Source organism: Taeniopygia guttata, chromosome 1 (assembly GCF_048771995.1).
Source record: "Taeniopygia guttata chromosome 1, bTaeGut7.mat, whole genome shotgun sequence".
NCBI classification, from domain to species: domain Eukaryota; kingdom Metazoa; phylum Chordata; class Aves; order Passeriformes; family Estrildidae; genus Taeniopygia; species Taeniopygia guttata.
In genome coordinates this window covers 91,158,487-91,171,913 of record NC_133024.1, presented here as the reverse complement: position 1 = coordinate 91,171,913, position 13,427 = coordinate 91,158,487, and the positions used below count along the sequence as shown (strand labels likewise).

Below are 13,427 nucleotides of genomic sequence, written 5' to 3'. Positions count from 1 at the left end.
GGGGTGGGAGGAGTCCTGTCATTTGGAATTACTTGGCTGTATAGCAGAGCACATATGTATTGCAGGGCTGGTGGCTGAGAGCATCAGTGTTCCCAGCTGGATAACTGCTGGGTCTAACAGTTTTTGTACTGTGTGTCAGCTTAGATCTGACGTGGGGTGGGTAGGCAGGGGATATTAACCTGAAGGGTCTTACTGTCATCTCTGAACATGGTAAGGAGAATATTTTTTTTCTTTGCTCATGTTTGGCAGTTTTAAGACTATATTTTATTTTTAGATTAGCTTCTTTGAGGGAAGTTCCACTGCAATGCAGAGCAAATCCCCTTAAAGATACTTGCATTTGTGCGCTTATGGGGCCTGAGCTGCTCTTCATGGGCTGTTAGCTAAAGCCTCTGGCCTGCCAGGCTGTCCTGGTACTGGAGATGAAAGGGTGATCTGCAGCTGGAGCCAGCTTGCTTGAGATGGCATCATCCATGGGCTGCAGCTGGGAGCCTGAAGAAGCCCTGAATTGCTCAGGAGAGGCTGGTACCTCAGGGAGTGTTCTGCTTATGATGGTGCTTCCCTGGTCAGCCCTGCTGCCCCTTAGCTTGGCTGACTGGGCTTCTCCTGGAGAGGTGTTTGAGACTTGCATAATTTATTCTTAGCCTCAGGTATCTGGTAAACTAGAGTTAAATTATTCATATATCTTTATTAAATTATGTTTGAAACAGGAGCTGGCTTTTAAAATAAAAGCAGAGCCTTCAGTAGGTACGTTTTGTTCATGCTTCTGTGGTTTTGTTTGGGGCCGTTCAGTTGACAATTTGCTGTTTTATAGCTTGGATATAAATTACTCAAATGCTTATTTGACATTTGCATATTAGAGAAGCCTGATTATTTAAAAAACATACAGAAATAGACAAACCAAAGCACCGAAATGTGATAAACAGTCTCACAAGCATTCTCAGTTGGCTGAGTGCACAGTCAAGTGTGAGAGATCAAAAAGAGATGCTGTAAATCTTACTTGCTGTTTCTGCAGCATGTTGCTTTTTATTTTCTCTCACCTCATGTTTGCTCCTCTGTAATTGACTCAGAGAAGTGTAGTGGTGGGAGGGAGGGCTTTAGGAGTGTATTTTCTCTGCCTCTATGTTCTGGGCCAGCACTTGGGTAACTCTCAGGACTGTTGTTTTGATCTTGCAGATTAATGTTGCCCTTCTGAGAACAGCATGCATTACTGAGGGATAGATTCCCTATGGGTTATAGGAAGGATTTGTTTTTATGAAGAACCCTGTTCTCAAGTGCATAAGCATTTTTATTCTATACTTCATTAATAGCAAAAGATAATTTGTTTTGAAAGATGATTTTCTGGGTGTAAGGTAAGTCACTTCACTAGTATAGTGTTTTGAATCTATATTTTGAGACTGAGTGTTCAGCTTTTGATTGGTCACTTGCTTTCACAGAGTTCATTAAATCAATATTGAATCTTAATACTACTTTTGTTTGAAAGTGAATATATGGTTTAGAAATGCCTCTTACTGATTTTTTTTCTTGTTTTTTTTTTTTTTTTTTTTTTTTTTTTATTGCAGTCTATGACATCTTGTTTTTAAAAAATAAATTTGGAAATGCAAATTTTATTAACTGACTTTCTGGTTCCAGGAAAAAGAATGGCAGTTTTTCTGCTTGCTTTCAATGAGGCTGTTCATTCATTTTGAACATACTGATTATTTACCAGTAATTTCAAGTACAATTATGTATGTTTCTCAGTGAAGCACCATTATCACTGTATCCTGATAAATATTTTAAAGCACTTTGTTTGACCTCTAGCCTTGAGCTGTGAAATTGCACCCCATTGACCCTAAAATATCTTTTATTTCAGAAAAACCAGTCTCCCCCAAATCAGGTACATTGAAGAGTCCACCTAAAGGCTTTGATACATCTGCAATTAACAAAAGTTATTACAATGTGGTGAGTGATCATTTTTTTTTCCATGTGAGCTGTTATGTACGGTAGAATGTCATTTAACTAAATGCTCTTATCTGCAAAAAAACCCCCACAGTCTTGCAGGAAGTACCAAAATTAGATAGAGGTATTGGTTGATTCTCGTATAAACAAGATCATTATTCGTTTAATAAAATATCACATATGTGGATTCTTAAACATTGTACAAAAATTACAGTCTAATGTAAGTGAATGATTGGCATTTATGTAATATTATGCTGGTGTTTTGCTAGTTGTTAATTTCCCTTTTTTCTCCCATCCCCTGCATGTGACATTAATATTCCCCAAGCTCCATGAATTACTGAAATTCTTCTGTGTTAAACTAATTAAGTATACTTTTGTCCTTTTTGTTCAATAAGAGACTGTTTCAAAATGTTCAATTTGCTTCCTTTGTATTGATGCTTGTAAATCAACTCTGTTGTTAACTTAAGGAACCTCTCCCTTATACTGGTGGATAGATTTCACAGTAAGGCAGTACAGGCAGAGTGAGCTTTTAGTACACCCTCAGGAATTCTTAATGTAGTACTCAGACCTCTCTTTAGTAGATGCATGTAAGCAACATGCCCAACTCCATCTTTAAGCATGTTGTAACCCTGTTGAGAATAATTTATTTATTGAGTAGATACGTTGGCAAGCAAAAAAGCATCTTACTGTTTTTGTTAAGCACTGCTCCCTGCTGGTGTAAAACCAAACCACAACCTTTCTATCCCTCTTCTTCCAAGCAGCTGTCATGGGTTTTCATTTTATATGACAGTTTTTAAGAAGGATCATAAAGCATCATTTTCTGTTTTGTCTTGTGTGGTTGTGTCATAAATAGCACCTGGAAGAACAGAGGTGTTTTGTCTGTATTCCCTAATTGAAAGCTGTGAAGCAACCTCCTGCTCCTCCATCTGGTTCTGTTCCTGCCTCTGTCAGTAGCTGCAATTCTGTGGTGGAGGGAGGGCTGCAGGTCTTTGGCTACTGCATCCCACAACTGCTGGTCACAATGGAAAGTATTCGTGCAGGCACACCCTTCCCTCAAACTGCAGGAAGTAAAGATCTTGCTGTGGTGTATCCAGTGACAAAATAGTGGCTTGATTGCATTCATTTTTGTTTTCACTGTATGCCTTTAGAGTGTTTTTTTCTTTTTAAGCTATTGTAGTGTGTGGATGCAAATTTGAGAGATGAAAGTGTACTTAAGTGAAAATAAGAGAAAGCAAATGTTGAATTTGTTCAGGCAGCTAAGTTATACCATACAATTTTGAAATATCACCTTTGGTTTGTGTGTTTTTTATAATTGTTCCCTGGATAGCCTTTTCTAATTGTGGATGCTCAAGCTACTATACCTGTGTAAGTACATCTGTGGCTGGCTTTTAAAGTAATTTAATTAAAAAACAAACAAAAAAACAAAAAAACCCCAAAGCCTAGTAACCATGATATACCTACTCTTAAGATTAGTTTATTTTGTATCTTGCTCAGGTGCAACTTTCTTGGTACAATTAAAGTGATGTAATGAGATGCCAACTGTTTTGACTGCCAGTCACTTAATAACTGTCGATGACATCACAGGAGGTGAAAATGACCAGTCCATAATAATATACAATTATGTTGTAAATTACAGCACTGACCCTAGGGTGCTGGTCTTAAGTCTGTCTGCAATTAATTGAGTAATTGTCATTTTCACATTTTTCTACAGTGTGGCAAATACCCCTGCTTATTTTTTTAAGTCACCATTTTATTCTTCTGGTTTAGAAAATAAGAGACTGTGCTGTACCTTGCCCATTGTTTCAGAGAAGTAAGACTCTACTGCTGTGTCTGAAACCTAAATTAGACATGTTGATGTGTTTAGATTTTGTTGAAATACCTTTTGTGCTTCAGATGGCAAAATATTTATAGAATATTTTCAGTTGTTATTAAATATGTATGATTTTTACATGTTTTGCATGTAGATAAAGACAAACAGCAAATCCATTCACTGAAGTGAACTTCTGAGTTGAGTTTTTGTTCTGTCTTAATGCCTAAGCTGCAGACATGGGACTTCCCCGTGCTATGTGTCATCCATCTGTACTGATAATAAAGTCAAGGAAAAAGCAGAAGATCTCTAAAAAAACTTTTGGCAACTGGTAGCTGAAAGGATGTAGCTCGAGTGAAGCTACATTTACTCAAGTTTTGAAATCTGTGTTTAAGGCTCTCTTGGCCACTAAGCTTGAGTTGAGATTGCTCCTCTGGGACTATGTACTATTTTTGGGTTGTGGCTGTCCCCACATGTGGGTGTGCTGAGACTCTGTAGTCCTCACAGTTATTTATTGCTGTTTACCCTAGGGAGGGTTTTGTGCAGGCAGCACCTGAGGATACATTTGTTGGACTGAGGACAAAATCAAAGGGCTGTTCAGAAAGTGATAGGAGAGGCTCCCTTTCTGGGAGGAGGACTGGGATAGGCTAAGGGAAAATACCTAATGTAAAGAGGAGACTGCTTTCACCACTTTCCTCTGCTCTTCGACCCCTTGTAAACATGTTCCTTATTTCTGTGGATTCACAGCTCTGTCTGGAGTTTGTGAAACAAATCACATGCCTTCTAGTCTCAGTGTGCCTAATTACTGCTCCTTGCACTACATGTTGCTGAGAAGACAGATACTGGTTATGTATGTACATTGGCCTGGCTCAGAAATTCAGATTAGTAGAGAATGCTGAGGTTTTCTCCTCCAGAAAATGGTACAAGTCTATAGTAGTATGTAATATGAACCAGACTTGTGATGAAGCATTTTTCATATAGAAATAATTTAGTAGCCTTACTGAAGAAATAGATGTATTGTTGCATGTTATTCCCTGAAGACAGAGCAGGCGATACTGAGTTTTATTTTTGCTTCAGATCCCTTGAGAGGTTATAACTTTGTATCCAGAATAAAATCAGGTTCTCTCCATTTACAGTTGCTTCAAGATTAGGTAGCTGTTCTAAAAGCAGGTGAAGAAATGGGCAGATCTCTCCACAGTTATGAGTATTTGGATGACCTTGTTTTCTTTTAAGTGTTTGAGAAGTAGTAGAAAATAAACACTCCTTCTTGAGATCACACTTTTAAAGTTGGATCAAGGTGTCTACTGAAGTTCATACAAGTTATTGAGGCCCCTCAAGATACTTGTGCAGTGCCCCTCTCAAGAGCCTGTTTTAAGGAGTTCAGCAAATTCTCGTGATCTAGGAAAATTGCATACTGATCACAATTTTGCTCAACTATGTGATATTTTGGTTAAGTGCCATACTACTGTGATAAAATGTCAGTGTGCTACAGGATCATGCCCAAGCGTATCTCTGAAGTCTGCCTTTTCTCCCACCGATTTGGAAGGCAGTCATCTTCGTGTAGGCAATTTTAAATCAGTTTTTGGGTGGCAGGGAGAAGGCTGAGGTTTTGTGTGACAGAATTGTTAACCACACTTGAATTCTGTATGCCATGTGATTGAGAGAGCTGGTGCTGTGTGAGCTCAGTTGTCTGTGCCTGCCATTCATCAGTGTTACGGGCTGCACAGGCTGCCGCCTCGATGCTGCTCTTTCGGTGTTCGGGTGGATCTGTGCAAATGTTGTGGTGCAGTTGTGGAAACAAGGTCTTGGAGGTCTCATGGGGTCTTGCAGCAGCCAGAATGCGCAGAAAGCAGGAAAGGGAAGAAAGGTGATTATTAGATCATGCGGACGAGATGTGGATGTGAGGAATGTAAGGGATTTCTGGTTTCTAAATATGGAGTTGCAGTGATGACTGCTTGTCGCTTCAAAGCACAGTCTAATAATCCTCATAGCTTCACTGTGAGGTAGGTAAGTCAAGCTGGAAGAATGCAAGATATCACAGAAATCATGTTTTAGAGCTATGTAAGCAAGCTTATTTAAAAAATATAGTGAAAGTAAAAAAAAAAAGTTGTATACAGTGAAAACTGTACTTGTTAAAAAGGAAGGGTAATAGATTTAATATGTTCTGGGCACTGTTAAAACTGTGTATATCTCAAGTATTGTGTAACATTGTGAATTACTAGAATAAAAAGATGTGTAAGTGCGTCTGGTACTCTGCACAGGTTTTGTAGCATAGTTTTATTTAGTGGCATTGGTTTTCCTTTTTCCACTAATTGTCAGGTTACTAATTCTAGTTTTTAAGCTTTCTTGTTATTACCTCCCTCTGCCCTCTAATCCCATGTTCTCCATATGGAAAAGAAAATCCTCAAAGAAAAATCCAAACCAGCAAAAGGAAAATAATGACGTGTGTACAACATGAAACTAGTTTTATTTCAAGCTTTTCAGACAGCTGTTTATCACACAGAATGCAAGTAGTCTTTGAGAAAATAGGATAGTGGTTCAGTCTTTCAAGATCTTTAGCAAATTTGTTGATTTTTATCTTTCAGTGTCTTTTAATACTGTTTGGGTCTTCATCAGGACACTGTGGATTTGTCCCTGACTTTCAGTCTCCTTTTCCCTACTGATTTTTCCTGCCAGTGTAATGACTTTGGGCTGGGAGATTTTTGTGGTAAAAACCATATTGGTTTTGCACTTAGTTTTGAATCTTATGGATGCCACGTACTTTTATATTTGCATTTGAACAATTTGCTTTCTTTGTTTTATATATGTAAAAGAGAATATGGAGTTGGTGCTATGATTCACAGAGATATTTTATTTCCCTGGTGTAAGTGGTCAAAAAACCCCTTAACTTTTTTAAAATTTGTGTGCCCATATTGTACTTTATGCTGTAATTTCCCAGTTAGTAGCCATAACTTTCCCTGTGACATTCTTCTGTCACAGTGTTTAGCAGAGAATGGAGACATTTTAATCTTCAGTTCAAGATTCAGACTTGGAACAAAAGAATGGACTCAAAAATGGTTTCTCTCTCTCCCCAAATGAATAGAAGCATTCAAGGAATAAGCAGAATCAGTGGCACCAATGAAAGGAACAGTGGATTCTTCATTGACATACTGAACTATTTAAAGTTATTTCATCAGGTTTGCATTTAGGAATGAATGGCTTTTTTTATTTCCTAAGACAGAGTATTGACTACAACAGTGAATAATGCACTCAATTACAGTCGTTCCTATAAATGCTGAAATGAGATATTACTGTAGGCTTGACAAATATGGCATGTAACAAAATGAGGTTTGTGCTGTGGCTTATGACCACTGACTGGCAGTCAGTTTTTGAAGTTCAGCTCTGTTCACTAAACTCCATTTAATTCTGGTGATTCCCTTGCTGAATAACTTTTGGAGGCAAAAAAATAAATTGCCTTCTAAAAGCACAGTAGAACCTGGTATTGTTATATTGGAGGATATCCTAAAGCAAGCTTCCAAGAAATGGCCCAGTAAAATGTTTTCCTGTACATATTTGGGGTTATTCTACTTGTTTGATTTATATTCAGCCAAAACCCAAGTGTGTACTGTATTTTATAAATACCTGGCTTTGCATCAGTCTGTTGTAATTTTCTTATGGTAATGTACTCCTGGTGTAAGGTTGGGCAGCACTATTTAAACACTATGTAATAGTGCTAATTGTATTGGTAAGTGAAGTTGGAAATTACTTGATGTTTGTAAATCTGTTAATATTCAGGTGTTCTGTTCCATCAGGTTATTTAATGCATCTGAACACTCCATTAGCAACCTTAGTTGCAATGTGTTGTAATTGAGACTGAGAAACTGACCCTGTTCATTTCTCTTGCAACTTCTATTGTGCTTTACCATCCTCTGATGATCTATGACTGTTCTGAAGTACATAGGGGGAATAATTATTCCTGGCTTTGGAAGAAAGCTCTGTGTAGCTGAAGTTTCGCAGTAAAATGTAGTGATAATCCTGTAAACTTGCTGTTTATTATGTAGCTAAAGGATGGCTCATCTGGTGTTCTTCCCTGTGACTTTCATAGATGTATAGTATTCAATAGTTGCAGATATTTGCATTTTTAAAGTAGGAGCTCTCATTTTAGTTTTTCTCATGATAAATTTTAGGATGCTTTAAAACTGGTATTGATATATCTTAAAAAGTACCAATTAGCAATTGTCATTTATTGTAGGTGCTACAAAATATATTAGAAACAGAAAATGAATATGCTAAGGAGCTACAAACAATGCTTTCAAACTACCTGCGACCATTACAAGCCAGTGAAAAGTATGTGAGTTTGTCCTGTGTTTTAAACTGAGATCTCTCAAGTACTGGGGAGGGTTAACATGGTCAAAATGTTGATGTCAGTGTGAACTTGCCTCTGTGAATTCTGTGATTCTTGAGGCAGGGATTGCTTTTATTCAGTTTGCTGACCGAAACAGTCTGATCCTTGATTTAAGAACCATTTTCTTTTAATGCAATAGTTTGTATTAATGCACAGTTAATCAATAGCTGCAAATGTAAACATGTTTTATTTGCTTTGGCTTCAGGTTAACCTTGACAAATACTTCATACTTAATGGGAAACCTGGAAGAAATAAGTTCTTTCCAGCAAATGCTTGTACAGTCTTTAGAAGAATGCACCAAGTAAGTATTATGCATACTAGATAGAGTAAATGATAACATGCAAATATATTCTATTTCTTTACTTGTTGCATATTTTGTTGAGCATAGATTTTTTTTTCCCATTTTACTTCAAGAGCTGTTGCCAGAGCAGCACAGTAATAGATGTTTGGAAAATGCATTGATTGTTTGTAGAGATACATGTTGCAATTGCAATAGGATGCAGTTGCAAAGATAGAAATTTTGATATAGTTTAAAAGAAGTTTTGGATTTTTGTAATGCAAATGCATACCAGTAGGAAAGTGGTGGTTTTGATTTTGGGGGCATGAATTTTAAATATTTTCTTCTAAGTAAGAGAAAGAAAGAATGGAGGAAACCTTATGTGATGGTGGAACAATGGAGAAGGAGGTAAGTGACTTGGATGAAGGACAGTGTATGAGAATGCTTGTACTTGGCATTCTTTTGGCCTGAGCAAAAGTGGTCATTAAAGTGTCCTGGGAGAGGTCTGCAGGATAGGCAGAAAGAACAATTAAATAAAACCCCTCAATGCTTGTCCTTCAATCTATAGGAAGCATGGAGCACAGAAAGGAGGGCATGAAGACACTAGTCCTCCTTCCATAATTTAGGCTGAAGTGGTAACTTGGAATTTTTCAGCTTGTTACCTCAGCACTTGAGTATGTAAGAAAGAAGGCGACCATATTGCCTTTGGATTTTCTGTAACTCCACTGAAAGTGTAATTTACGTTCCTAACCTCGGCTGTGTCATTTTCCTTGCCTGTATTCTAGTTTTGTCTGACCACATGGTGAGCTAAGACGACTTCCTAATACAAATTTTCTTAGTTTCTGCCAAGTTAGTAATTTCAAGTGCTACTGAGGGCTTAACAAGTTTCAGTTTGTTGTGGGAACAAATTATTGTCTTGGATGGAGAAGAAAATACCTCTTTTGGCAACAGTAAGCTTTGGATTACCTCAGTATGTCTTGTTTTGACCTCTCCCCCCTCTCCCGGAGCGGCTCTGTGTGCAGAAGCAGCCTTGTCATGACAAAGGATCAGCTGCATCTGCTCTAGGCAGTAACATATGCCTGATACTATTGCTGACTTCAGATCCCACACCCTCCCACCACCTGCCTTCTGTCCCTCTCTCCTGCCTCTAGGTAACTCAGACCAGGGAGGGGGGAAGGGAGGATGGTGTGTACGCTTAGAATAGTCTGTCTTTCATGCTGTGAGAAAGAAGGATTGTCATTCTGGCAAGTTTGACTAGATCAGTTAAATGTCTAAATCTCTGAAAGTGTCCATTTGTCAACATGCTCAAATGTTTCCTTTTGTTTCTTGTCTCCTTTGCTTGTTACCATGATTTTGCTTCTTTGTATCAGAAGTTAGGGAAATGAAATACTTTGCGTGGAACAGACTGTCATCTTTTAAAACTTTTTTTTTTAAGGTGGTCTTAAAAATGAGAGGAAAAGAGTATATACCTTTATATATATACCTTTAAACAAATATTAATGTAAACTTCATTTTGACCTGCAATGTAAGTTAATTTGATATCATAATGGAGCTTCAAGCTCAGAAAGCTTCATTAATAACTCTGCTTGGCTTAAACTGTTTTAAAGCACCTTTTCACAATGTCCTTTATTTCTTCTTTCTGCTGAGTGGAATGCTGCTGTATAATAAACTATAGGAATGTGCTGGATACTAGTAGGTGGGCAGAAAAAGTGATGCCCTAGAGTGACCAAAACGTTATTGCAAACATTTTGTCTTATTTTCATTTCATAAATATGCTTATCATGCTGAGTTGTATTTTCAGTTTAATTTTCATCATAACACATTAACTTGAGCATACAACATCCTCCTGTTTGGAATCTAATCCACTAATCCATCGTGATTCCCATTATGTAGAAGAATGCTTGCTCTGCTGCCTTCTTTTTTTTCTTGTCATTTTGCCATGTTTTTTTTGGCTGGTGAACCTGTTCTGTAAACTCAGACTAGCTCCCAGGATGAAAATAGATTTATCATTTTATTTTATTTTTGGCAGAGAGCTTATAGTTCCATCATTGAGGCTCTTCATATTGCAGCATCCGGTGTGGTGTTTTATTCTAACTTGACATGTCAGAATGACCAAATACTGTCATCCCTCCAATTGTAATGCTGCCAGCCTACCTTGCTTAGCAAATTCCTGTCCTTGGGCATGAGAGTTAAATGTTTTTTGAATTCCACACCTACCCTGAGACAGTTTGTCATTTGAGTTTTCTCTTAAACAAATCCTGGCACGTACTTCAGTGGCAGAAACTTTCCTATGCTTTCCTATGCTTTCCCACTATGGCTTTCACCACTTCGGCTTGTTTAATCCTCATGGTGTTAATCATTGGGTTGTGGGTTTCTTTGAGAACATGTAATGCTATAGTGGGTTCTTTGTGTGTTTGGGGGAAATAGTTTAGATACGGTTTGGGTTTAGTTCTGTGCCACTCTCCCACCCTGCCCACAGCCTTGAAGATCTTCTGGTTCATTGCAAAAGGTTTGTCCTCTTTGAACTTGTCCAGGTTGGGGTTATTTCCACCTTTGTAACTTCTCTTCTTAATTTACCAAACATAGTGGTGCATGGAATAAATCTTAACTAGCATTGAGTGTGAATCTTCTAGCTGATAGGCTTCAAAGGTGCTTTTTTGGCTGATCAGCTTCCAATGCACTTGGTTCATGGATGGAAAAGAACTGTAACAGACAAGGCAGAGAGATGCTGTTGGAGCTTTCAGTTGTGAAAGAATAGATTTCTGACAGTGAAACGTAGCAAGAGTGCTGTGTGCTCTGGTCTCTTGAAGACGAAGAGTGGTCCAGTGCTCTAGGTCTCATTCCAGGGCTGTGGTCCTGTGCCAAAGATCAGTTCTGCAGTAGTTCACACAGCAGAAGAGTCTCTGTGAACAAAGTCAGTGTCCATCAGGTGATCTCTGGCCTGATATGAATGATCTCTACTGGAAGTGTTACTCTATGGGTATTTTTGTAGCAGGAGAATGAACTTGATTTGATCTCCTCCTCCAGAACACAATCTTCCATTCATCTGGAAGTAGAAGCTGTCAGTCCATGTCTGTATTTCTCAGTAAGGAGGGGACACATGACACACAGGCTGGCTGGTGACACCAGCCTACATAGACTGCTAGATATGATCTCCTCTGTAGCAATTTGTAGTTTTTTATGTAGTATCACAGGTTTACATCCTTGCCCTGTAACAGCCGTAGCTGGGGTTTGTCCTGTCCTTCCCTCATGTCCCTGCTCTTGCAGTCACAGGAACTGTTGTCTTGTTCTCTGTTTAAGTGCAAGCAGATCCATCATGTTTGGGGATGATCCTGAAGCGGAATGGAATTTAAAAGACCCCCAAGCAACAAAAACAGCCCCCTCTCTGTTTAGACTATTTAAATCTAGGCCAAAACTCACTAGTATTTCAGGTTTGGTTTTGGAGTGGAGATACAAATTAAGTCTGTTAAGTCCCAGTATCATCCTTTACTTTTGGTTATCATGAGTATCAACAGAAATAAGTCTGTCGATATTAAGGGAATTTGAATGCAGTGTCTTTAGATAGCTTGAGACAAACATGCATAGTAACTGATGTCTGAGACATAAGACAATTAGACAATTAGTGAGAAGTGTGGTAGTGAAGAGCATGACAATTAGACTGAAGGATTGTAAATAAGTTGAGTAGTGCCTAATTTGTGCAAGGAGTCTCTCAGAAAGTTGCAGTGGCCCCTTATTTCAGTGACCTTGTTAACTATGAAGTCTCAGGAGATAATGTTTAGTTTCTTCACAAACTGCAGCCTTTGGGGTTCAATTACACTTACTTCTTACTTCTTTCTTCAAATTGCCATGTACTGGGTGCCTGTTGTAAGTTTGGAGAAGCAGAACTGAACATACAAAAGAGCAGCTGTTGGATGCAACTCCAACAAGCAGACAATGTAGTTTAGATGTAGTCACATGGGGATTACATGTGACAACAGCATGTGTACAACAGCAGAGGCTTTGTTATGGTTCCTTTACATTTGCAAATAGAATTAAAACACGTATCTGGCTTTCTTTCAATGGAAGTTGGTATAACTTAAATATATGTGTAAATATTTAGATGTGATTCCTTTTTAATTAAAGTGTTAAATATGATAATAATATTGGGATGTTAACTTCAGAGTATACTGTAAAATAACTATGGTCTTTATGGAGCACATTAATTACTAAAAGGTTTCTATGATGTCGTGGTAGGCATTAAATTGTTGATTTTTTTCAGCAGGTAAAAGAGATATAGATAGTTTATCTGCTGAAAATAGTAGAGCACTTGCAACTAAAATGCATGGATTAGAAAAGTCAAAGGAGATGAGTTACCACCCCCTTACAAAGTCTATTAATTATCTTAATTCAACAAAGAATGTACAGTATAAAGTGGCAGTGCATGTGCAACATGTGAAAGATAATAATGTAAGTCTTTGCTTCTGCTAAAAGAGCAGCAGACTGAGAAGACACAGATGTCTGCTTGGTGCAAACAGCCATAATTCACCCTCCACCCCCATCACTACAGGATGAAATAGGAATTTAACAATTTTTAGCAACTGTTTATTGGAGCCTCTTGCTATTTAATGCTGAGCTATATGCCTTGAGTATGTCTTCAGAGTTTGAGACTTTGGCTGCATCTATTACTTGAAGAATATATTATTAGCTCATGCTAGATTTATTAAAGGGGGCCAGCTGCTTGTCAGGAAATGCTGCTTGGCAAGGCTGTAAGAATAGCATTCCCTCAGTATGCTTGATTTTCCCCTAAACACCTGCAAAAGCAGCCACTCTATTGACTTCGGAATTTAAACTTCTTAAAAATAAAAGATTCGACTTAAAATACGAGCCCTAGCCTTTGATATAAGGAGTGTTGATATTGTGACTTGAGTGTGTCTGGTGTGATGTGTTAGCTGGGAATTCAGTCGTTGTTTTCTGGGTATCTGTAGCGAGTGTTGCTCTCAAATCAGGGAATATGTTTCCTCTGACCAGTCAATTTTTGCTTCATT

General features: G+C 38.1%; 1 protein-coding gene across 13 annotated transcripts in view; it reads left to right on the top strand.

Annotated features, from left to right (window-relative positions):
• ARHGEF7 (Rho guanine nucleotide exchange factor 7) overlaps positions 1-13,427 on the top strand; it is a 116,078-nt gene that overhangs the window by 58,426 nt on the left and 44,225 nt on the right. For 11 of the 13 annotated variants that reach the window (XR_005981286.2, XR_012057449.1, XR_012057458.1 and 8 more), the window contains 3 exons: positions 1,850-1,938; positions 7,974-8,068; positions 8,332-8,427. Coding sequence is in view for 9 of the 13 variants with exons in the window: in XM_030280091.4 (XP_030135951.1) it covers positions 1,850-1,938; positions 7,974-8,068; positions 8,332-8,427 (280 nt within the window). In the remaining 4 variants the exon portion in view is untranslated. The other 2 variants (XM_030280146.3, XR_012057459.1) reach the window with 2 other exon arrangements.